General features: G+C 40.5%; 1 protein-coding gene across 1 annotated transcript in view; it reads left to right on the forward strand.

The window, feature by feature from the left end:
- The window catches only part of CFAP61 (cilia and flagella associated protein 61), a 180,899-nt gene that overhangs the window by 135,962 nt on the left and 20,548 nt on the right, over positions 1-24,389 (forward strand). The window contains exons 23-25 of the mRNA XM_065401500.1: positions 580-907; positions 3,563-3,654; positions 8,286-8,491. Of these exons, the coding sequence (XP_065257572.1) occupies positions 580-907; positions 3,563-3,654; positions 8,286-8,491 (626 nt within the window). The remainder of the gene's footprint in view (positions 1-579; positions 908-3,562; positions 3,655-8,285; positions 8,492-24,389) is intronic.

Here is a 24,389-nt window from a genome sequence, read left to right on the forward strand (position 1 = left end):
CCCCAAACATTTGTTAGTTGAAAAATAGAATACCATTATATCTACAGAGTATAAAAACTAATCTGGCACACATGATAGTTTTGGTTTCTCATAAATATTATAGCTTTAGCATACAAAAATATATGTAATGCACAAATACCCTTTCAAAGACATGAAATTGTGTTATTTTCAAGTACATTGTTTTTCAGTTTGGCTTATATGTTGCGGGGGGTGGAGGAGAATTTTGTAAAGCCTTGCGTTCTGTATCATATACTTGTAATGACAAAGATAAAATATGTACTGGAGTTCGGGATATTTAAAGGACTAAATAATATAAAGCTATTAAAATACAGTACATCTAGTTAACCAGAAAGTAGGAAATTATGAATACTCTTAGCTCAATAAATCTCAGCTTTTTGGGTCCCTTTTAATTAATCTCAAAATTTGGTCAATAGGCCACATCAGGGTATATAAAGTCGTGTTGTATTTTGTGCTGTAGTTTGTAAAATAAATCACATTAAATAATGAGTCACACAACCTCATTTATTGTATTAGACAATGACTAATGTAGTATGACCTACACTTGTTACATCTTTTTAGGCATTCTTTAACTTTTCCAACAAGGGAGTGGATTATGAAACCTTCAAGGCGATTAATGACGCGTGCCTTGTTTATGATGGAAGACTTGTGATTGATGCCAACTTCCATACTAATGACGTTACTATCAGAGCGGCAGGACCTTTAACCAAGTTCTCCAATATATATTATGCAAATGAATGGACACACAGCAATTTCAGTTCGAAAGAGATCGGTTTCCAGCTTGCTGCAGCTATGCTGAATCTCTTTGATCCAACTCTTGAGCCAGTTTCTGAGCCACCAGAAGATCTGGATAGACTCATCCCTATGTACAAGGGATGTAAAATTCAAGGTGTGTCAAAAACAAATTCTTCAGTTTGTTACACTTCTAGGTTTTCCTCAATACTTTCTTCTATAGCACAAAATGCCATAGTATGGCATGAATTATATTAGTATTGTTGGAATTTTTTATATAAGTAAATATTAAGTAACAAATTGTTGAACTGTAGTAAATTTTATGCTGTACACCTGAGCTGATGGGTACCTGCAGTAGGTGTAATGTTACTTTATTTATACTTAACCATATTAGTGAAGGAAGACTCCATGTCCTCACACTTTGTCACTACCATCAAACTTGTTCTCTGTTCCATTTGTTTGCCGTTCATTCTTCATCTCTATCTTTAGACTCACTTCTTGATGATAAAGGTGTGTCTAGCTTAACACTGTTTGATGAGAACATGTAGTGCAGCTAATTAGATCACTTATACTTAGCTTGTAACAACACATACTAGTTTTTAGCCTACAGTACTTGAAATCTTTCAGATTTGCCTCTCCCAACCTTGCAGTTTACACCTTTGACCAATTGAATTTTCTGAGAATTTCATATTAATGATCTAATTGTCAGCAACAAACTCTTATGAAAAAACTCATTCTTTCTATCTGTGATTTATCCTTGTTCTTATTAGGCACTGAGCCAACAAGTTCAATAAAATAACTTTTTCTCAAATCTTGCCCCAAAGGAATCAGTTTTGATGCCGAAATCCAATGGTAAATGATTCCTAGTAACACATAGAAGGTTAAATTTTAGTGTGTCTCTGCACTTCCTGGTTTAGTCCCAAAACAGAAGTGTCAGAATGTGCCAAGAAATTCTATTCTCATGTTATTTCACATCGAGCCAAATCCTGGAGGTAACAGAAATTTTTTTTTTTTAAAAAGCTTAGTCTTGTGAGATTTCCAAAATAAAGTTAATCAGAAACAAACTGGATATCTGACATTTTGGGGACCAAACTTTCAAAATCCTTTGCAATGGATGAACCACATTGTGTGAAATTCACCACTACACAGAGAGCCAGCACTAGCCCTCAAGTCTGAGTTAACTGGTTCACAGACCCTGTGTTGGCCCTATGTACAGGCATGATTTCAGCCAATGCGTGCAGGCCTTTGGGCCCATAAAAAATGACAGTAGTGTGTGCAAATGGGGTAATTGCAAGTGCAATGTTCCGTCTGATCTATTTGCACATGTAGTATGTCTGATATATGTTATATTTGGACCAGCAGAGAAGGAGATAGAAAAACAGCTGTCTGCTGTGGTGGTAGCTTTATTGTTCTGGCAGCAAAACTGAAACCAACGCATAAGTGAGGCTTTTCACTGGGGCAGGGGGACTGCAGAGCACCCAAATGTTTAAAGGGACAGGACACCACATTCCTCCACCCTACTTTAAAGAACTTCACAAAAATATATACATTATCATTTACACGGCTAACAAAAAACACTCTATAACCTAATTAAAGGTTACAGGTAGACTACCGCAGACTCTTAAATTGCAAGGGATTATTCTGCCCTGGAATAGCAACTCACTAACTAAATAATTTATACGTTCAGGTGCACCACTGGTGTTCAAACTCTTTTGTGATAACATGGTAATGGTGGTGCGGCAGTGTGCTGAACAACAGCAACAGTTGATGATAAGGAATCAGTTGGATCTGGTAAGGAATCAGCTAGATCAGATACCAAAGTTTCTTCCACCAAGCCATCAAAATTAGTAGTTTTAACTGGAGAGGTTTCAATCAGAGGAACAGAAAGTCCTACTGGAACATCCCCGGATTTTGGTACTTGCTGAGGCTGCAACTGATCTATATGTCAATCCATAGAGTACAACTGGATAGTTTCACCACAAACGAAACAGATCCCATGCATTTTACAAGATCTCCAGGTACCCATTTCATTCCACAACCATAGTTGCAAGTCCACACTAAGTCTCCTACTTCAAAAGAATTATGACAAGTCTCACGTCATTGATCATTATGCACAGCTTGGGATTTGGCTGCACAGGAGGCACCATCAGGACATAGCAGGTCCCAACAGGTATGCAAATATCACTTCAAGAAAAGAGTTGCAAGTGACTCCTGGATGGTGGCATGTGGTGCATTTCTGTAGACAAGCAAGAAATTGTCCAATTTCTGCTGATGACTCAAAATACACTTGTTAGCTCTTAAGGCATGGTTAAGTGTCTGTACAAAATGTTCTGCTAGTCCATTTGTAGCAGGATGGTATGGAGCAGAGTGTATGTGATAATTCCATTTGAAGCTAGGGACCTCTGAAATTCTCCAGAACACAGTTGAGATCAATTGTCACTCACCAACTGTAACAATAAACCAAAATGATTAAACAAGGTACAAAGGTGTCCAATGGTCTTGGTAGCTGTAGTAGAAGTCATTCTGAAAACTTATGGCCATTTCAAATGGGCATCAACTACAACCAAAAGCATGTAACCTTCTCATGGTCCAGCAAAGTCCATGTGAATACATGTCCAAGGAGTCTGAGGCCAAGACCAAGGATATAGATGAACATTTTTTTTTCTCCGAGGAATTCTTTAGTAAGTAACATATGACTTGGGGGGAACTTGCTTTTTTTTTTTTTTTTAATTTATTTTTTATGGCTGAATAAATAAATTGTGATTTACAACATTAACAAAGATATTAATCTTAGCTGTTTTGTCTGTGGTAGGAGGTGTTCTACCCGGAGGTTATAATTACTTGCATATTTCCAAACCAGGAATCCCTACACGCTTGGATGTACAAATTACACAACCTAATTATGTAAGTATTATTACTGAATTTTTCTTTGCTTTGCCTTTGATTCAGGAACGCATTCTTATTCAGGACATTACGTAAGTACCATGCGCTTGAGTAATGTCCTGAATAGTGATGGACTTAAGTACATGCATAAAAGCTTTCCTGAATCAGGGCTTTTATCAATAGCTCCATGAACTGTGATTCTTTATTACCAGTGTCTTTAAGGCATTTTCAGCTCTTCATTTACCAGAAACTTAAATTCACAGGTATACCACAAATACAACATACACACAAACAACCTAAAAGGACAGATTCTCTAAGATACCATCTGTGCAAGACCTTCACTCGTGGCATGAGGCCAACAGAACCCCCATAGCTTTTCAAGGATTTTTGGTTCCCTAAGTTCAGAGATCCTTAGTAAGAATAGAGAGTTTAAAGTGGGGGGGGGGATATAGACTTAGAAGAAGCTATGAAAAATCAAATAATTGGTCCCCCTCTTTTTTGGGTTCTGTGTGATCGATCCAGAAGGAACCTTACAATAGCCCTTTTGGGGGAGGCCTGACAAGGAGTGTCTCTTCTACTCTAAATACCAAAAGCATTATTAGAACTCTTTCACTGCACCTTTTGACTTGTTCACAGTCCTCTTAAAAGAGAACATCTTTTAAAACATTCCAAACACTTCATGCACATCATCAAAGAACATACTGCAGAAAGAAATGAGAAAAACTAGCAAAACGTATTAGCAGAGTGCTGCGGGAGTAACAGAGATTGCTGTAATCTAGCAACTAATTTTACAAAACTAGAACATGAGCACAGCTCAAAATATACCTGTGAAATATTTGGCCACAACATTGAAATATGAGGTTTAAAATGTATGATTATCTTTTGTCCATTCATTCGGTAGCTGATTGATTTTGGCTAAATGAAAGCAAGCACAGTCACACCAGAATTAACATCCAACACAATTAGTATTTCAGTTGTAGTGATGTTGCAGTAAAGCCTAGAGTCCCCAGCGAGGATTGGGGTCTCATAGTGCTAGAGTAAAAGACAGCCCCTGCTATGAAGAATTTACCATTTAAATAGATTAAACAGACTACATCTCTGAAAGAGAGTGGGGAAATGATTTATCCAAAGTCACATGGCATGTTTATGGTAGAAATGGGAGTAGAACCAGGTTTCCTAGTCCCAGTATAGTGCTATATCCACTAGACCACACTACCTCTTGACAGTTTAAAAGGCTGCTCTGCGGGCTTATTTCTCACAAAATTCAAACAAACTAGAAACAATAAGCATCCTCTGCTGACTAGAAGGAGAAGCGCGTTCAATAAGTATACCTTCATTTGTACGCTTTTTGGGCCAGATCCTCAGCTGGTGTAAATCTATATAGCATCATTATTTTCCACAGAACTATGTTGATTTACACAAGTTGAGGATTTGACTCTGTAATTTTAGGAGGTGCTCTAGTACAGCAGTGATGGAAGTTGTAGAAAAACCTAGAGAGATGTAGCACCCGAATGGATGAATATTGTGAAAGAATTGCATGAATAGATGATAACTGCTCTTGCAGTTTGTCAAGACTAAAGTATCATTTTTAAATACTGTAGTTGATAAATACAGTTTAACCCTATAGACTGGGATGGCTAAAAGTGTAATATGCATTTCTAAAGTTAATACAACTGTGTCAAAGTAATAATAAACAGTGATTTACCAAAGAGAATATTTACTAATGCGGTTTAACATTTATATGAGGTCACTGTTATCTTGGGGTAATAGCAATTCCAAATCAACTTCAGCAAATAAAATAAAAAATAAATAAATCCTATATCGAGGTCATTGCTCAACAAAATCGCCGCAGAAAACCAAAATGCTTGGTTAAGAGAGATTTGCTCAATGCACCTGTTTTAACTTTTACATTCTTTTGTAATTCACTAAATTTTTGAGCAATTTAATTATACTAAAATACTGGACTTTGTGTCTTTTCTTATACTGTTAGCAATGCTAAATGAGTTTCCTTTTATTTCTGTCTGGTTACTGACTTGGCTATTTTTGCATCATAATAGTAGTTTTTAAAATCCTTGTTACTGTAAGCTACTTTTGATATTAAAAGTAAATAGAAGAGCTTAAGTCCGGATCTTCCAAATGATCGCATGCGGGCAGACTTCTATACCCATATAGGTCCCCATTGACTTCAAAGGGGTGCCATAGCAGGCAAATGGCCATTTTTAGACTTCATTCTGACTAACAGGGAGGAAATGGTTGTGAGTCTGAAAAGTTGAAGGCAGTTTGGGTGAAAGTGAGCATGAAATGATAGATTTCATGATATGAAGGAAAGGAAGAAGCAAGTGCAGCAGATTAAGGACAATGGGCATCAAAAAGCAGACTTTAACAAATTCACAGAGACCTGGTAGGTGAGGTCCCTTGGGAAGAAAATCAAAGGGAGAAAGGAGTTCAGAAGAGCTGGTAGTTTCTCAAAGTGACAATATTAAAGATGCAACAGCAAGCTATCTTGATGCAAAGGAAAGATAGGACGAGTAGTAAGAAGCCAACGTGGCTCCATCAGGAGGTCTTTAAAGACCTGAAAATCAAAAGGGAGTCCTACAAAAAGTGGAAACATGGACAGATTGCTGAAGAGGAGTACAAAGAAATAGCAGGGACAAAATCAAAAAGGCTAATTCACGAAATCAGAAGGCCTCAGGCACACCTAGCAAGAGGCATATAAAAGGCAATAAGATGACATTCTATTAATACGTTAGGAGCAAGAAAAAGATGAAGGAAAGTATAAGTACTCAGTGGGGAAGGAGAGCTAATAACTGATGACATCAAGCAGGCTACATTGTTTAATGCCTATTTTGCTTCAGTCTTCACTAAAAAGATTAATAGTGATCAAATATTCAACACAATTCATATTAACAAGGGGGAAGGAACAAGAGCCAAAATAGGGAAAGAACAGGTTAAAGAATATTTAGATAGGTTAGGAGGTATTCAAGTCAACAGGGCCTAATGACATTGATCTTAGGATACTTAAGGAATTAGATGAAGCAATTTTGGATTATCTTTGAGAATTCATGGAGAATGGTTGAGATCCCAGAGAACTGGAGAAGGGCAAATATAATAGCAACAAAGAACAAAGAGAGCTCGGGGAATTATAGACTAACTTCAATAAATGGAAAGTTACTGGAACAAATTATTAAACAATCAGTTTGTAAGCACTTAGGGGATAATAGGGTATAAGTAATAGCCAACATGGATTTGTCAAAAACAAATCATGCCAAACCAGCCTGATTCCCTTCTTTGACAGGGATACTGGCCTAGTGGATAGGTGGGAAGCTGTAGACGTGATATATCTTGATGTTTGACTCATTCCCACATGACTTTCTCATAAGCAAATTAGGGAAATGTGGTCTAGATGAAATTATTATAAGGTGGATGCATAACTGATCAAAAGACCATACTCAAAGAGTTGTTATCAATGGGTGCTGTCAATCTGGAGGGACGTGTCTAGCAGGGTCTTGCAGTGGTCTATCTTAAGGTCCAATACAGTCAATATTTTTGAATGACATGGATAATGGATTAGAGAGAGTGCTTATAAAATTTATGGCTGACACCATGCTGGGAGGGGTTGCTAGCACTTTGGAGGACAGGATTAGAATTCAAAATAACCTTGATAATTTGCAGAATTGGTCTGAGTCAACAAGATAAAATTCAGTAAAGCCAGGTGCAAAGTACTACACTCAGGAAAGAAAAATCAAATGCACAACTACAAAATAGGGAATAACAGGCTAGGCAATAGTACTGCTGAAAAAGGGGGCTGGAGGTTATAGTGGATCTCAAATTGAATATGAGTGAACAATGTGATCCAGTTGCAAAAAGGCTAATATCTTTCTGGGGTGTACTAACAGGAGTGTCGCATGTAAGACATGGGAGGTAATTGTCCCACTCTGCTTGACACTGGTGAGTCCTCAGCTGGAGCATTGTATCCAGGTCTAGTCTCTACACTTTAAGAAAGATGTTAACACACTGGAGAGAGTGCGGAGGGAAACAAAAATGATCAAAGGTTCAGAAAACCTGACCAATGAGGAAAAGTTAAAAAACCTGGGCATGTTTAGTCTTGAGAAAAGAAGGTGGAGGGGAGATCTTTTAACAGTCTCCAAATCTGTTAAGGGCTGTTATAAAGAGGATAGTGATCAATTGTTCTCCATGTCTACTGAAGGTAGAACAAGAAGTAGTGGACTTAAGCTAAAGTAAGGGAGATTTAAATTAGATATTAGGGAAAAACTTTCTAATTATAAGGATAGTTCAGCACTGGAATAGGCTTCCAAGGGAATCCCTGTCAGAAGTTTTTAAGAATAGATTACACAAACATCTGTCAGAAATGGTCTTGACTCAGATCAGGGGGCTTGACTAGATGACCTCTCAAGATCCCTTCCAGTCCTACATTTCTATGATTGTGCCATCAGCCTTACTAAGGTGCCTTGCTTTATAAACTACATTTCCTATGGCTGCTATTTGCTACTAAAATCTTGTTAGTTTCAGAAAGAACTAGTGTAACTATCAGGATGTGTAACATCAGTTTTAGCTGATACTATACATGTGCCAACTGGAAAATCCCCTCAGTCTAAATAGTTTTCTTAATATTCATACTATTTTTGTTCCAGGGGATGGAAATCATAACAGGGGATGCAACAAAGGGGAATTACTTCAGGATACATGTCAACCAATACTGTATGGTAGAAACCATTACCTGCCTTTCAAAGGAGCCCTTCCCTGTCTCCAACTACATTTGTTTGTTTGGCCAGCATGAGCGGGTCCTTAACAATCTTTGTTCTCGCTGGAAGGAGGGATTGATCAAAGATCTTTATAGGTAAGATGAGAGCAAATTCTGCTTTCTGAATAAAATTAGTGTTTCCTTTTATTACAGCATGTATTCTATGCCTAACTAGTCTATTTGCTGCCCTGGAATACTTGGAAAACTAAGGTTCTTAAACACACATGTATGTATATAAATCTTTCAGTAAGTTGGCTGTCATTCATTGCTGTCTAACAGCAAAAGTCTTTCAGAGAGAGACTTTCTTTCTGCTCCCAAAATTGTATTATAGATGAGTGGTAGCTGCTGTGTTATTAAGGTTGGAACCAGCTTTTATTTAAAAAGCCTAATTTTAGCACCCCTGGAACCTGGGCTTGGAAAATTAATTTGGCCTCAAAATTACCAAACTTACTCTGAAGGCGAAGGAGAATGTTTATGTAAAGTTTGGTTGAATTTCATGAAACAGTTTTTAGTCACAGGTCATTGCAAATATTTGAAGTAATGTGTTATGTATGGAATTGGATCTAGTCATGACATTCCTGCACTGATTAGTTTGTGGCTGCTTACCTGGCATGTAACAGACTCTATGGACTTTCCCCTCTAGACTTTTCATGTCCTTTGTGTAAATGTGGACCATTGGGAAGTGTTTTAACTTTAAATCAATTTTCCTGCTGGCAAACTGGGCCTGGATTCTACCTGGATGCACAACAGAGGTCCCCATACCAGTTCTCAGCAGGGGGATGGTTATATGGATTCTCTATAAAGCTGATCTGCTTGTGCCATCTGTGGTTAGGTATGAGGAAGTCTTTTGGACTAGGAATTCTGAGGCAGAGCCCAGTTCCAAAATTCTTCTCTCAAATGATAAGAGACAGTAAACCCTGTTTTGGAAAAGAGGCCTGGTTATTTCTGTTTCTTATGTCTCCTTCCAGAGAATTTTTTGTTCCTTTTGGAAATTTTTGACTAATTAAACAAGGTATTTTGAGGATATGAGTGTTTGAAAAATGAGAGAAAGTGTTTTTGAAGTCTTCTGATGCTTTTTAGCAATGTCATATCTCAAAAGTGCCTTGGCCTATAGACACTCTACATTTATTTTATTTAGCAGTCCTCAGTCAGAGCCAGTGCTTTTGAAGATAGCTTCTGCAAAGGAAAGTTATGCATCAGTTCTTTATTAGAATTCTTTGACTATGTCAGTAAAATAGTGGATAAAAAAGAACTAGTTGACATCATAAAATCCCTCACAAGAGTCTACTAAAGAACCTAAGTAGTCATGGTGTGAGAGGCACCAAGGATTGTCCTGGAACAGAAACTGACTAAAAGACAAAAAAGGAAGAGTAGGAGTGGATAGTAAATTTTCATTATGGTAAAAGGTTAACAGTGGGGTGCCAAAAGGTTCCAAAATAGATCCGGTCTTGTTTAGTATATTTATAAATGATTTGCAGATGGTGGCAAAATTTGCAGATAAAACAAAATTATTTAGGTTAGTCAAGACTAGACAAGACAGAGAGTAATTTCACAGGATGTATCCAAGCTTGTGAATTGGCAGCCTGGTGGCAGATGAAATTTAATGTTTACAACTGTAAAATAATTAACATAGGAAAGAATAATCTGAACTACTCATACACTTTAATGGATGCTAAATTAGCTGCAACAACTCAAGAAAAAGACCAGGTCTTCACAGCAGACTGTTCAGTGAAAAATCTCTACTCAATGTGCAGTAGCAGTTGAAAAAGCAAAATGGGATAAAGCATAATACTGTATATATTACAGTGCCATTATGTAAATCAAAAGTGAGCCCACACCAGGATAGCTGTATTCAGTTCTAGTCACCCTGATTCAGTATCTTCAATCTTCATAGAGAGTATCAGGGTTAGAAGGGACCTCAGGAGGTCATCTAGTCTAACCCCCTGCTCAAAGCAGGACCAATCCCCAGACAGATTTTTGCCCCAGATCCCTAAATGGCCCCCTTAAGGATTGAACTCACAACCCTGGCTTTAGCAGGCCAATGCTCAAACCACTGAGCTATCCCTCTCCCGCCTTCAGTATCTGTCAGAAAGGGAGGGCTTCAGATATGGGCAGGGAGAATCATTAGAGGCATGGGAAAACTCATACGAAGGGAGATTGAAAAGACTGGAACTGTGTACCTTGGAGAGGAGAACAAAGGGGGTGTTCACTGAAATTGGAAAGTGAAAAAGGAAATATTTTTTCACACTGCGCACAATTCATTGTAGAAATCACTGCCACAAGATAACATTGAGGCCAAAAGCTTAGCTGGATTCAAAAAAGAATTGGACATTTATATTGATAGCAAGAATATCCAGAGAAACTGTAGTAAGAATTAAAGAATTAAAAACCAAGAGTTTTGGAAGGGATATAAACCTCCCTGCTTCAGGGCAGAAACCAATCCTGACTATTTAGAGTTAGGAAGAAACTTTCCCTATGGGCAGGTTATTCCAGATTTCTTGCACATTCCTCTGAAGCATCTGGTGCTGGCCACTGTCTGAATCGGGGCATTGGTTTAGAAGGACCACATGTCTGATCCAGTCTGGCAATTCCTATGGTTCTGTGTGCTTATTTTTGGAATTGTTGCATGGTTCATGTTGGAGATACCCACTCAAAATCTTTTGAACTTCTCAGAAGCTTGTGAGCTCTTTACAAACTTTAGAAATTTCACAATCAGCATATATATTTCCCCAACTTCTGCACTCCTGCTGATTTCAAAGACTTTGAAAGCCCTCTTCCTTAATGTACCAAAGCAGTTGTGCACTGATAAACATGGGGATGTGGGAATGCTTCCTGAAAATCACAGGAACCAGACTTTCAAAAATTTAAATATAACCCTCACTTAGAATTTCCTGGCTTCCAGTTTTGTTTTGTTTTATTTGTTTTTAATATAATTGCAAGGTTCCAATAGGGCTTTTTACTAAAGAACAAATGAGCATTTACAGCCTTAACTCCATTTAAAGAAAATATTTTGTCTTTGAAGATGAATAATAATTTCAGTTGTTCAGCCTGAAACAATGATAAGAAAGTAACCAGATCATATACTTCAGAACATAAGACTGATTCCCTCTTTCAGGAAGTACTTTATTGCACATATTAAAGTACTTTATTGCACATATTAAGCATTGAACAGTTGCAGAGATGCATTAAGGACAAGGCCCTCTTGCCTATTAAACGTTAGGTACTAGTCACTTCCAGGGGCAGAATCAGATTAGATGGACCAGTGAACTAATCCAGTATTGCCACCCTGTGGGTTTTGAAGTTACATTTCTCGAAGCAGTCAAGGCAGTTTCATGTCTGCCAGTAGACAGGTTTTTGCCTCTTGTTCAGGCAGCATGTTGTTTTTCCCAAGCAGTCTGATACCAGCCTGCTTTATTATAATTAATGTTATTATTATTAGCATTACCATAGTGGCTAGGAGCCCTAGTCATGGAACAGGACCCCACTGTGCTAGGTGTTGTTTTGCATGAGAACGCTGGGCCACATAGCGCCATGTACATTTGTTAGCTGGCGTACATAGAATAGAATATCAGGGTTGGAAGGGGCCACAGGAGGGCATCTAGTCCCACCCCCTGCTCAAAGTGGGACCAATCCCCAGACAGATTTTTGCCCCAGATCCCTAAATGGCCCCCTCAAGAATTGAACTCACAACCCTGGGTTTAGGAGGCCAATGCTCAAACCCCTGAGCTATCCCTCCCCTCCTCAGTTAATGATGGAAGGTTTTTTTGTATTCATTTTGGGGAGGAACATGTTACCAAGTGTCACCTTAAATAGTGAAGTCCTTTGAAAAGTATTCCCATTCCCTTAGCCAGGACTGGACCTGCATCTTGTCAAGAACCCTCAGATGTGTGGGGTATTATTTCTCCTCCTGAGATCTCTCTTCCATGTAAATATTCTGGCATTTAGCTATTTGCTGGTCTGTTCTCCCTACCCTGTGCAGGAAGATAGGGTTGAACCAGATGAAAAAAACCCCACAGTAATGTATTACTTGAACAGAAGCAGCAGTTGTTCCCTTTTCCTCTGCTGCTGTCTAAAGTGCCTATACAGCTCTGTAGCAATTCAGAGAAGGACGGATCGTTAGCTTGTTTTATTGACTTTCATTCTTTCATGTTAGACGTGGTTTTATATACACCACTCAGCCAAGTTCAGGACCCCTTCTGGTTCCTCTGTTTCTCCATCCACTGATTCATTCTCTCTTGTAAAGATCCAGCAGTATTAGTGGTGATGCTGACATCATAAGTTTTTAATGTTTCCAGGTCAATGTTTCTATGCAAGTACGAACCATTTTTCGCTAGGGAAGTCTTTCCTATGGCAATCTACATAGAGGATTGTGAAGTTTCTGATTTATTAATATATCAGAGATTGTTTTTTATTTACGGGAAAGGTTAATTTTGATTTACAGAAAAGGTATGGCACATAGCAAATGTAAAGTTAAAGTAAAGAGTGTGTTACCAATAGCAGCTAAAGAATAAGATACTGAGGGAGAATGAGATCACTATAGTAGGGATGGACTAAGATGGCAACGTTCTTTACATTTTCACTGATACTGCTCAGTTAATACATTTTTAGATTTACCATGAAAGTGATTCAATAACCTGGTTGTAGTTAGATGTCATCAGTCTTTTTAATTGCTTATATTTGTGTTACAGTGTGTGCATGCAGCTGTGGCCACATCTTTACCATGAACCACAAAATGTTCCCGACACTTTTGCCTTTGTTATGGGCCCAGACATGGTTACACTGTCACTTGTTGTTAGACATGCTAGCAAGGTTCACACCAGTGGCAGCAAAAGGAAAGATGAATGGTTAGCAATTGTTTTTTGACCTTGGCAGAAGCAGCAGTTGTTCCCTTTTCCTCTGCTGCTGTCTAAAGTGCCTATACAGCTCTGTAGCAATTCAGAGAAGGACGGATCGTTAGCTTGTTTTATTGACTTTCATTCTTTCATGTTAGACGTGGTTTTATATACACCACTCAGCCAAGTTCAGGACCCCTTCTGGTTCCTCTGTTTCTCCATCCACTGATTCATTCTCTCTTGTAAAGATCCAGCAGTATTAGTGGTGATGCTGACATCATAAGGCAGTAATATCAGAAGTGGCAGTGGATGGCAGAGTCATGATTTCAATAGCAACATGGTCGCTAAGGCTTTCTGTATGAGAGGAGGCAGGCGACAGGTTCAGCAGTATTTATAGTAGTGGCAGAAATGCTACACCTACAATTTTGGTCAAACCTGTAATTGATACTGATGAGCTTTGCAAGGACATGTCATCTTGTAGATGCCAAAATGCACCATCAGATGAATAAATAGTGCTGTATTGAGAGCATGAATCACTTCTGACTGCATATTTTTGGATTTACTCCGTGGGACATATGAGGAAGCGAGAACTCTCACCATGTATTAAAAAACCAAACAAAGCAATAAAATGTCTCAATTAGAGGTGTTCAGAACCCAGAATTCCCATTCCTTGCGAAATTCCAAAATGTCAACACTTCAAAATTGTGATGTTTTTCCACCGAACAAAATTCCAAAATTTCCTAATTTCCCCCGCTGATACTCACATCTTCTTGTCAACTGTTTGAAATGGGCTACCTTGTTTACATTGACCTCATTAACACTTACTGTTTACAGGATACTTGTGTTCAGACAGCTGGGCAAAATGAAATCACTACGATGGGTTCCAACAGCTAACACCAGTTGAATTGGTTTTGCTTCCTAAAAATTAAAGGATTCTCACTGTACATATCATCAGGATTTCACATTGGGAAGCCCAGGGGAATGACATAGGGGCTGGTGTTTGCCTTCATTGAAGTAAAGGCGCCCTTATTGCATACCTAGGTGTCTCCACCCCCCAGGTATCTCAGCACTGTTGAATCCTTTGGGGGTGATGGAGGCATTCTTTGAATGTAAACGTAATAACAGGAAGAAGCTGACACTGGCACAGCACACTACTTCAGTCAGGGCTTCCTACCCCTGCTCCAAAATGCAGTGGTTGAAACTTCACATAAGAAAATCTGTGGCTGAGAAAAACAGTAATTGTAGCCTACTGCTTAGAAGGAATTACCAGTAAAAGGAAGTGAGAGAGAGCAAGAGATGGCTAATTATTCATCCTAGCAAAGGCTCTCAACTGTCATCAGAGAACAGCATTGTTTACTTTGTTCTTGCACAGAGCACCCCGGTAGCCTTCCCCCCCCCTTCTCACGCAGACACACACTAATAACCTTTTGAAATAAGCCTTAATGGATATCTGGTCTGAACTTCTTTGAGCTTTAATTCTTGGTCTTGTATTGTACCTTTAGCCTGTAGTGTGAACAGGTTTTGCCCTAGATTCTTTGTACGAGCCCATCAAGTACTTATACACAAGGCTTAAGTCCCCTCTCAATCACCCTTTTTTAAGGCTTAACATATTTGACTCTTGAAGTCTATGCCCATAAGGCAGGTCCTCCCCGTGCCCCCCCCACCCATCCAATGAACTTTGCTGTCTTCCTCCACAGTTTGACAAACCCTTGAACATCCTGTGCAAACAACATTGCACACAGTATTACAGATATGGTTGGGGTAGATGAGACATTAACTTTCTGAATATGTAGGTCATTTCTCTGTAATTACACCCACGAACCTATAGGTCTCCTTTGCTTCTAAAGCACCTGTGTCCTTATCTTCATGCTGGGATCCTGGGATCCCTCCAGAAAGAATCCCCATAGAAACCACAAGCCAGTTGTCGGGGTTGCAAATTAAGGACAAGGCACAAACCTTTCGTAAGAGGTACATTTTCAATCTCTGGATAGATGAAGACCCCTTGAATGACACAATGGGAGGATTTGGGGCAGCCAGTATCACAGGGGTAACGGGTGATTGGGGCAGACAAGGTTACCTTATCTTATCCCAGGAGAGTCACACATGCAGGGAGAATCCCCAGCTTCAGTCAAGGTCTGGCCACATGTCCCACAGGCCTTGCCTTTCTCTGTGTAACCTTGGATTATCTGGTGGCTGAAATGCCTTCGCACCAGGAGCTAAGCCACATGCTCAAATTGCTTGTTGAGGAGCCAAGGGAAAGACAGTCTACTGCAGCAGGGGGAATGAGACACTAGCAGACAGAACTCAGCTGCTCTTGCCTCCTCCCACTGTAGTCTGTTCCTCTACAGCCTGCCAGGGAAGAGGGAGGTCTGAGGCAATAGAGAAGATATAACAAGAGAGAAAAAGATGGAAACAAATTGCCCGCAAAAACCAAAGTGGCAGGCCTTCCTTAAAGCAATATGGCACAGCGAGCAGCTTCTGTCAGATGGAGGTAGAACAACCGTCTTGCAGGGCAGATCCTGGCTATATATAGCAGGAATTCTTCGGTCTCAAAATTTCTATTTGGTGAGTTGCCTACATAAGTGCTGGTGGCCATGGTTACCCAGTAGCCCGTTTCCATATTGGTGGATTCCTTGTGAATGAGAATGTATAACATAGACTATGATATACTATTGCCATTTTATAAAGGAGCTATCCAGCCACACAACAGAGTTTAAGGTCATTTTTGTTCCAGGAAGTACTGCTACATCTTCTCAGTAATCCTTTTGTTTGTTTTTTTTAAAGTTTGAAAATATCTTAATCTTCTGTCAAGTTCAATGTTGTTGACTTGTTGCAGAAGGTGAACATAATGTTTAGTCAAGAGGGGAGTAATTGGTGTTATTAGTTCACTTTCCTAATCTGTACATGTACCAGTGAATTCATGCCTGATGACACTATGTGAATGAGGACAAAGTTAGGAGCACAAAGTCTCCATAGTTATTAGTACGGGGTAGGCAACCTATGGCATGCATGCCGAAGGCGGCACGCGAGCTGATTTTCAGTGGCACTCACACTGCCCTGGTCCTGGCCACCGGTCCGAGGGGCTCTGCATTTTAATTTAATTTTAAATGAAGTTTCTTAAACATTTTAAAAACCTTATTTACTTTACATACAACAATAGTTTAGTTATATATTATAGACTTATAGAAAGAGACCTTCTAAAAACGTTAAAATGTATTACTGGCACGCGAAACCTTACATTAGAGTGAATGAATGAAGACTCGGCACACCACTTCTGAAAGGTTGCCGACCCCTGTATTAGTATATTCTTTAAATATTTTATAAATCACAACACACACACTCACATATAAAATTACATTAGAAGAACATCATTAAGGTTGCAAAGTCAAGAACTCCAAAATTAGGATATGCCAGAATTAAGGTTCCTTGTGCATACTTGATGACATACTATTTTTTCCACAGGACCCCACCTCATTCCGTGCACGGGATAGACAGTTCTCCCTTAATGAGCAGCTTTTCAATATTTTGTTTTCCCCTCATTGTTCATTGTGTGGCCCCAGGCCTTATTTACTTCACACTATTCAAACCTTGCTCTGAAGACAGAATTATTAATTTCCTCATGGGCTTTTCTGTGGCTCTCAACACTAGAGTATCTGAGGGCTTCATAAACATTTTATTTTCACAACACCCCAGTGCGGGTGGTGGTAGTATTATCCTCAGCACTACCCCTCTGCCAAATTTCAAGGCTCTGCCCCAAAGCATGAGGCACTGAAGCTTCTCAAGAAAAGGTTGCCAAAAATGTTTAACATGGAGAAAACAAGTATTTTTCCCTAGTCTCATTCTTGGAAATGGCTGAACTGTTTTGGCTGAAATTTTCCAAAAACGTCAGTCCTAACAAACAACGGACATAGAAGAATTCAGCCCAAATGTTGAAAGTTTGGCAAAATTATAAGCAACTGAAAAAAGGATCTTACAATGGGAAGTGTCGGGCAACTTTAGTAATAGGTGGTGCTACCTGCTTTTTCTATAATAAATAATTCTATTGAGATAGGGCAATCTGCAACTGTCCCTGATATCCCTGTCAGTCACGCATCTTCCCTTAGAGTACGTCACTTGCATAGAACTTTGAAAGTATTCCATAATATATATCTTTTTAAAAGCTACCCATTAGAAAGAAATAAAATATAAAGCATTATGTTTCTGCATCTCTTGTGAGATTAAGTCTCAAGCCTTGAGGCTTTTATCCAAAGAAAAAACGCAGTGTCATAATAACGTTATGGTCCTGCAGTCAGAGAGCACAAGATTCTCATTTATGTTAAGTACATTACATTTACACCCATTTTAAGGCCCCTTTACACGGCCAGAGTGGTGTAAAGGGACCCTAGTGTAAATGCGAAGTAGGCCTATAAAAGTGCTCACAGTCTAATCAGTTAAGTTTCTCATACTTATTGTACTTTTGCCATATGTATTTTCCTGCTGTTCCTTTTTTATGATAACTCTGTCTTGGGGAAGTCCCTTACTGTAAGGCAAGAAAGTCCTAGCTCTGTTTTAATCCCTTTGTGTCTATTCAGATTTTCCTGGCATGACATCCATTGCCAGGAATGGACACAGTGAAACAGCTGTCACCTGGGAGATAATTTGTCTCTGTGTAACATGCAAATTATCTTTTAAATAATTAGAGACAGCACCTAGCAATGAATTTCCTCACTGCCTTGCATTCAGTAAAAAGGCGGATGGTTAACCCTGTGGTACTGGATTTCCTGAACATAATATGCCAGCGCAGTTTTCAAATTAACATTAACAACAGGCCCTCAAGATCCTGCTAGCTCTAAGAAGTAGCCTCTTTCTGATGTGTGCATGAAACTGCCACTAATGCTAATAACAGGATAAATCTTGTACTTTGCATCCAGGCAAGACTCCAATTGATTTCAACAGGAGTTCTGCCTGAGTGACAACTGACAGTTGCACATACAAATCAAGGATGAAATCCCCCCACACACACACACGAGTAAATTTGCTTTGTGCAGGAAACTAAGTGGGGTTGTGGTGAGTCCATCCTTTAGCCCAGGGGCAGGCCATGGGACTCCAAGTGCAGCGTTTCCATGAATATTCTTCCAATCTAGGGACTGGAAAAGCAGCTGCTGTCCCTCCAAGCCCCAGATGGGGCTTCCAGTACTAGATCAACAGACTCAGCAATCCAGGACTACAAAACTACCCCACCCCCGACACTTCCCTCCATGCTGGCCTATTCAGAGCTAACGTGGAGCCCACTTCCTCAGTGAAGAAGGAGAGAGAGGTCTCCTTTGTACAGGTGCTCTATCCACATCCCCTTCCCCAAGCAGGTATGACAGGTCTGGATCAGCACAGAGGGCTTGTGTGGGCTTTCACCGGCAGATGAATTTCACCCCAAAAGAACTCTTTTGTGACTTTACAATCTACTAAGAATTCTGATCTCTTAAGTTTAGTTACCATGGCAAACATAAGTAAATTTGGTTAAATCTTGAACCTAGCAGCCTCCACAACACAGAGCAGGCAAAGCTGCCTGGCCCTGCACCCACAGAAGCCTCTGCAGTTCCCAAGAGTTGTGGCACTCCTTGTCCATGCTGTGTAGTCTGGACCTGGCTGTCCATACTGGCCTCTTCTGCATGGGAAGTCATGGACTCATGCCCTACTGGGCACTTGGGAGTGGTGTTAGGGAGGCCCTGAACATGTGCAGCGCCTCTTCAAAATCCAGATGGTGGGGTTGGTTCTCCTGGCTGATTGCAGGCAGCTGGGGGACCCTAAAGGGGCTGCATCAGTCTCCCTGACTGACAACTAACTGTGTTTCAGGGTTGTCAGCCAAGGAGAGACTCAAGCCCCAGTGGCTACTGCATGGGTAAACATGGGCCTGATGAGCCATAAAGACATGCTTGAGTGTGGAGTCTTGCCATTTACTTGAGATCTGTCCGCCATTCTTTGAGGGGCTACATACCCTATTCTGGTAAGGTGGTTGCCTATCCCTTCCACAACCAAAGCCTATTGAAATATACGGGAGTCTTTCCATTGATTTCAGTGGATTTTGAATCAGTGGATGGGAGGGGGGGAGGATAGCTCAGTGGATTGAGCATTGGCCTGCTAAACCCAGGGTTGTGAGTTCAATCCTTTAGGGGGCCACTTAGGGATCTGGGACAAAATCAGTACTTGGTCCTGCTAGTGAAGGCAGGGGGCTGGATTCAATGACCTTTCAAGGTCCCTTCCAGTTCTAGGAGATGGGATATCTCCATTAATTATATTATTATTAGTCCCCAGATCAGGGTTCTCTGTCCCAGTGGATTTGCATAGCTAAATGACAGAGAAGTAGCAAATATTCTTGCAATTTCTCTTCTGCTATTGGTAAGTCTTTAAATTCATGAACTGTCTAAGCAGTAATTGCAAAACAGCATAAGATCATCTGGCTGCATTTCCATAGTCACTTGATTAGAAGATGCTTTAGGATACTGTAGGTTAAAACCACTGGAAGCTTTTACTGAGTTAAAGATACTGTATAGTATAGTACTGTCACAGCTCAGTAAAAGCTTCCAATTCCTGTGAACTACATTTTTTCCAAGGGGACAATGCTTTTAGTTTTCATGGTTAAACTAGCCAGCACTGGATCTGATGGAACTATTCAGTTTCAGAGTTTAAGATTTTTTTCCTTTTTTCTTTCTATTAATAGACAGCTAGTATGGACATTTTGCAAGGCTGCATCAGTGCAGTGTAGTAGATGCACATAAGACCATAACTATGGCCATATTGGGACAGACCAATGGTCCACTTAGGCCAGTATCCTGTCTCTGACAGTGGCCAATGCCAGATGCTTCAGAGGGAATGAACAGAACAGGGCAATTATCGGGTGATCCATCCCCTGTCGTCCAGTCCCAGCTTCTGGCAGTTGGAGGTTTAGAGACACCCAGAGCATGGGGTTGCACCCTTGATCATCTTGTCTAATAGCCATTGATGGACCTGTCCTGAACTTATCTAATTCTTTTTTTTTAACCCAGTTATAATTTTGGCCTTCAGAGCATCCCCTGACAACGAGTTCAATAGGTTGACTGCATTGTATGAAGAAATACTTCCTTTTGTTTGTTTTAAACCTGCTGCTTATTAATTTCAGTGGGTGACCCCCTAGCTCTTGTGTCACATGAAGGGGTAAATAACACTTCCCTATTCACTTTCTCCACACCAGTCATGATTTCATAGACCTCTCTCATATCCCCCCTTAGTCATCTCTTTCCTAAGCTGAACAGTCCCAGTCTTTTTAATCTTTTCTCATATGGAAGCTGTTCCATAATAATTTTTGTTGCCCTTTTCTTCACCCTTTCCAATTCTAATATATCTTTTTTTGAGATGGAGTGACCAGAACTGCACAAGGTATTCAATGTTTGGGCATACCATGGATTTGTATCCTGGCATTAGGATATTTTCTATTTTATTATCTATCCCTTTCCTAATGGTTCCTAACATTCTGTTCGCATTTTTGACCGCCGCTGCATATTTTCAGGGAACTATCCATCATGGCTCCAAGATCTTTCTTGAGTGCTAACAGCTAATTTAGACCCCATCATTTTATATGTATAGTTCGGATTATTTTTTTCGGATGTGCGTTTTTGGACTTTGCCTACCATACCACCAAGCAGATGATCTGGCAACAACAACCAGTTCCTCCAGCAGCAGCAGGAGTTTCAGTGGCGGTGGCAGAGAAAGTGGGACGAGGAGGAGGAAGAAGAGGACATCACCAAGCAACTGATATTACAGGAGCTATTCCTTGAGCAGCTTCACAGCATGCAGCACCATTTCTGGAATTGGGAAATCAGTGTTGACTGGTGAGAAAGGATCATTCTGCAGACCTGGAATGAGCAGCAGTGGCGTAAGAATTTGAGGATGGCAAAGGCAGCCTTTTTTGAGATATGTGCTGAATTAGCCCCAGAGCTACGAAGGCAGCGTGTCAACATGTGGTGCCCCATAATTGTGGAGAAGCTGGTCGCCATTGCCATTTGGAAGCTAGCCACCCCCTAATGCTACTGGTCCATAGCCAACCAATTCAAAGTAGGGAGACTGACTGTTGGAGCCATTGTCACACATATTTGATATACCGTGCATAAGGTCTTGTTGCACTGGGTTATAAACCAAGCTGTGCACTTTGAATAATGAGCTATCACAGGCTCTGTACTTGCTCCAACACTCTTCAATGTATACACGAGCAATATGCATGAAACGATAGTACAGAAGTTTGTGTATCCCAATGATTTGGCACTCACAACTCAGGCCTGTAGCTTTAACAAACTTGAAGTGACCCTTACACCTGACCTTAAGATCATGGAGGAGGTCTTTCAAAAGTTGCAGCTGAAGTCAAATCTGAGCAAATCAGTAGTCTCTACTTTCCCCCATTGACAATAGAATCACACAAAATACTTTAACTGATGAGTTTTGTGGTGAAACTGCATTATGACCGAAATACAACATATCTCAGTGTCATTCTTGATCGCACGACCACCTCAAGAAAGTAGCCTCTAACGTGAAGACTCGTATCACCATTATTCAAAAGTTAGTGGGAACAAGCTGGGGATCAATTGCCCTGGTACTACGAACATCGGGCTTGGCCCGGGTGTACTCAGTTGCAGAATACTGTGCACCAGTGTGGACAAGAAGCTGCCATACCCAATTTGTGGATAGACCAATGAATCAGACCATATAAATCATCACTGGAACTTTAAAATCAACACCTGTGCTGTGGCTTTCTATATTAGCAAATGGATTCTAAGGTGAACTGGATGATATCCACAGCGTCACAAAGGAGGCCTTGAAATGGCTTATGGACCTTCAACTGCATCTATAGAATGTTGCTGTGCAGATGTTGCTGTGCCATATGTGAGAGAGTGGAGTGTGCATTTGTCTGTTTGAAAGGTTGTGGAATAGGTTAGAAGCTGCAGGAAAAAATGTGCCCACGATTATAGCTGCATGTTGTATTTTGCACAGTATTTGTGAGAGTAAGGGAGGCTGAGGTGCAGAGATTTGATCAGTGGTTTGAGCAGCCAGCAAGGCATCCAATAGAAAATGGAAACCACAAAGGCAATACTCTCAGGGATGCCTATAGCTCTTACTTTGAGTCTCAGGCTTGAAAATGTGCAGTTGTATATCCAGCTATTAGCCCCTGGTGCAGGTTGGATGGATTCTGAGCAGGCAGGACAGATACTGGAGGGAAAATAGGTAGGTAGGTAGGCATGCACCCTCCATGGTTGGTCTTGAAAATGTTCGATAATCAAGGCTTTAGCATGAGACAGAGGCCAATTGCCCGGCTGGAGCAGCCACATTTTGAAAACGTGTATGCGGGAGGGTCAAAGGAACACTGTGAGCCGAGGGAGGGGGCAGGGCTGGATACTCAGAAAGGCACCTAGCTCACATCTGCCTAAAATGACCGCAGGCATGAGGCATCAGAATAGAAGCTAGCATGCCAGTTAGCATAACAAATGTTAAAGCTAGATACTTGCTTAACGAGCTTCCTGCAATAGGATCTGCCTCCTCAGTCCTGGCATGAGTTTCTGGCTCAGAGGGCATCAGGGTCCTGAGCCTGAAGAGACCCTGGCTTTCCAGGAACAGCTCTTCACTGGCCACCTCGTGTTCATCCTCAGATGTCTCTTGCTGCTCGACCTTGGGCAGGAGAAGGGAGAGGAGGAGGGCAGCAGAGGCAGCAGCAGGGTCCACAACCTTCTTGGGTTCAGTAGTGGAGTAATTGATCGAAGTCTTGTCCAGCTCCTCAAAAAATGGACAGGTAACATTTTCGCTGCCAGACCTTTTCCTGGCATCCTTGGTTTGTGTACGTTCTCCTGAGCTATTTGCTCTTTATCCTGCACTGGTAGGCGTCCCGGATGTGGTCTCTCATGGACATCTGCTTAACAATGTCCACAAAAAGATCTTTATTCTGGTGGCTGGCCACAAGAGCTTGCTGCATCGACACTGCTCCCCAGATGATGATGAGATCTAGGGTTTGGGCACAGCTCCAGGAGGGTGCACGAGACATGTTGTAAGGCTGTAATAAATATTACATGGTCTGGCCAAGATTTTCAAAAGTGGCTGCCTAAAGTTAGGCTCCTAAATCCATATTGGAGCACCTAAATAAAAGGCCAGTTTTCAAAAGTACTGAGCATCCAGCAGCTCCCATTGACTTGAGTGTAGCACCTTAACGAGCCCATTTATTCAGTACCTAAATATGATTATAAAGCCCAAGTCATCGTATAAATTCTTGGGGGCACATACTATTAAGCTAGAAGATGAGCGCCCCCATGATCAGACTGCTGCCCCTTTTAGAACTAGTCAGCAGTGGAGTCTCATCAGCTTCTCCTCCTGACAGTTTTAGAAAATTCCAAAATCTATTGGGGGAAATTGCAGATCTGTTACTGTGCGCTCTCTAAGAAGAAAAGTAACGGTTCCCGTCAAAGATGGCCTACTTAATCCAGCTCAAGTAGAACTGTGTGACATTATAATAATTTTGCTGAAAAATACATTTTGGGGGTACCAGAGCTATTTGTGAATTCCACAACTCGTTTGTGGGGGGGAGAATTAAATGTTTTGACCATTTGGAAATGTTTGGTTTCAACATTTTCATTTTGAAACATTTTGTGTTGACTTTTTGTTTTGAAACAGCATTTTGTTTTGAATTTGACCAATTTAAACAAAACAAGGGTGAGAAACAACCAAACCAAAACAAAAAACTTAAAAAAAAAATGGTTTAGTTTTGGGTTGACCAAAATGTTTCCGGTCAACCCAAAACAAATTTTGGTTGCTTTGATTTGGTGAAAAAAAATTAAAAATCAGTTTTCATTTTTATTGAACTGAAATTTTTTTGATTTTTTTTTTCTTTTTTCTTTCCGGCCTCCATGTCGGTCACTGACACCTGTCTCAGTCCCTCAAAGATGTAAAAGAGATGATAGGCTCTATCAGATGCCCTAAATTCGGTTGCAAACCCCCCTACATTCTGTGGCACATGTGGAAATGGGTCTAACGGGCTTGCATAATAATAGGGCAGTGAAGAGCTGGAGAACCCAGAAGAGGAAACACTGAAGCTGAAGACTTTGTATACAAACCTGTTATACTGCAGTACCCCAGGGTCTAAGGACACATTTCACAAGGTGTAAGCAGGCAGAGAA

This window comes from Emys orbicularis, chromosome 3 (assembly GCF_028017835.1).
Source record: "Emys orbicularis isolate rEmyOrb1 chromosome 3, rEmyOrb1.hap1, whole genome shotgun sequence".
NCBI classification, from domain to species: domain Eukaryota; kingdom Metazoa; phylum Chordata; order Testudines; family Emydidae; genus Emys; species Emys orbicularis.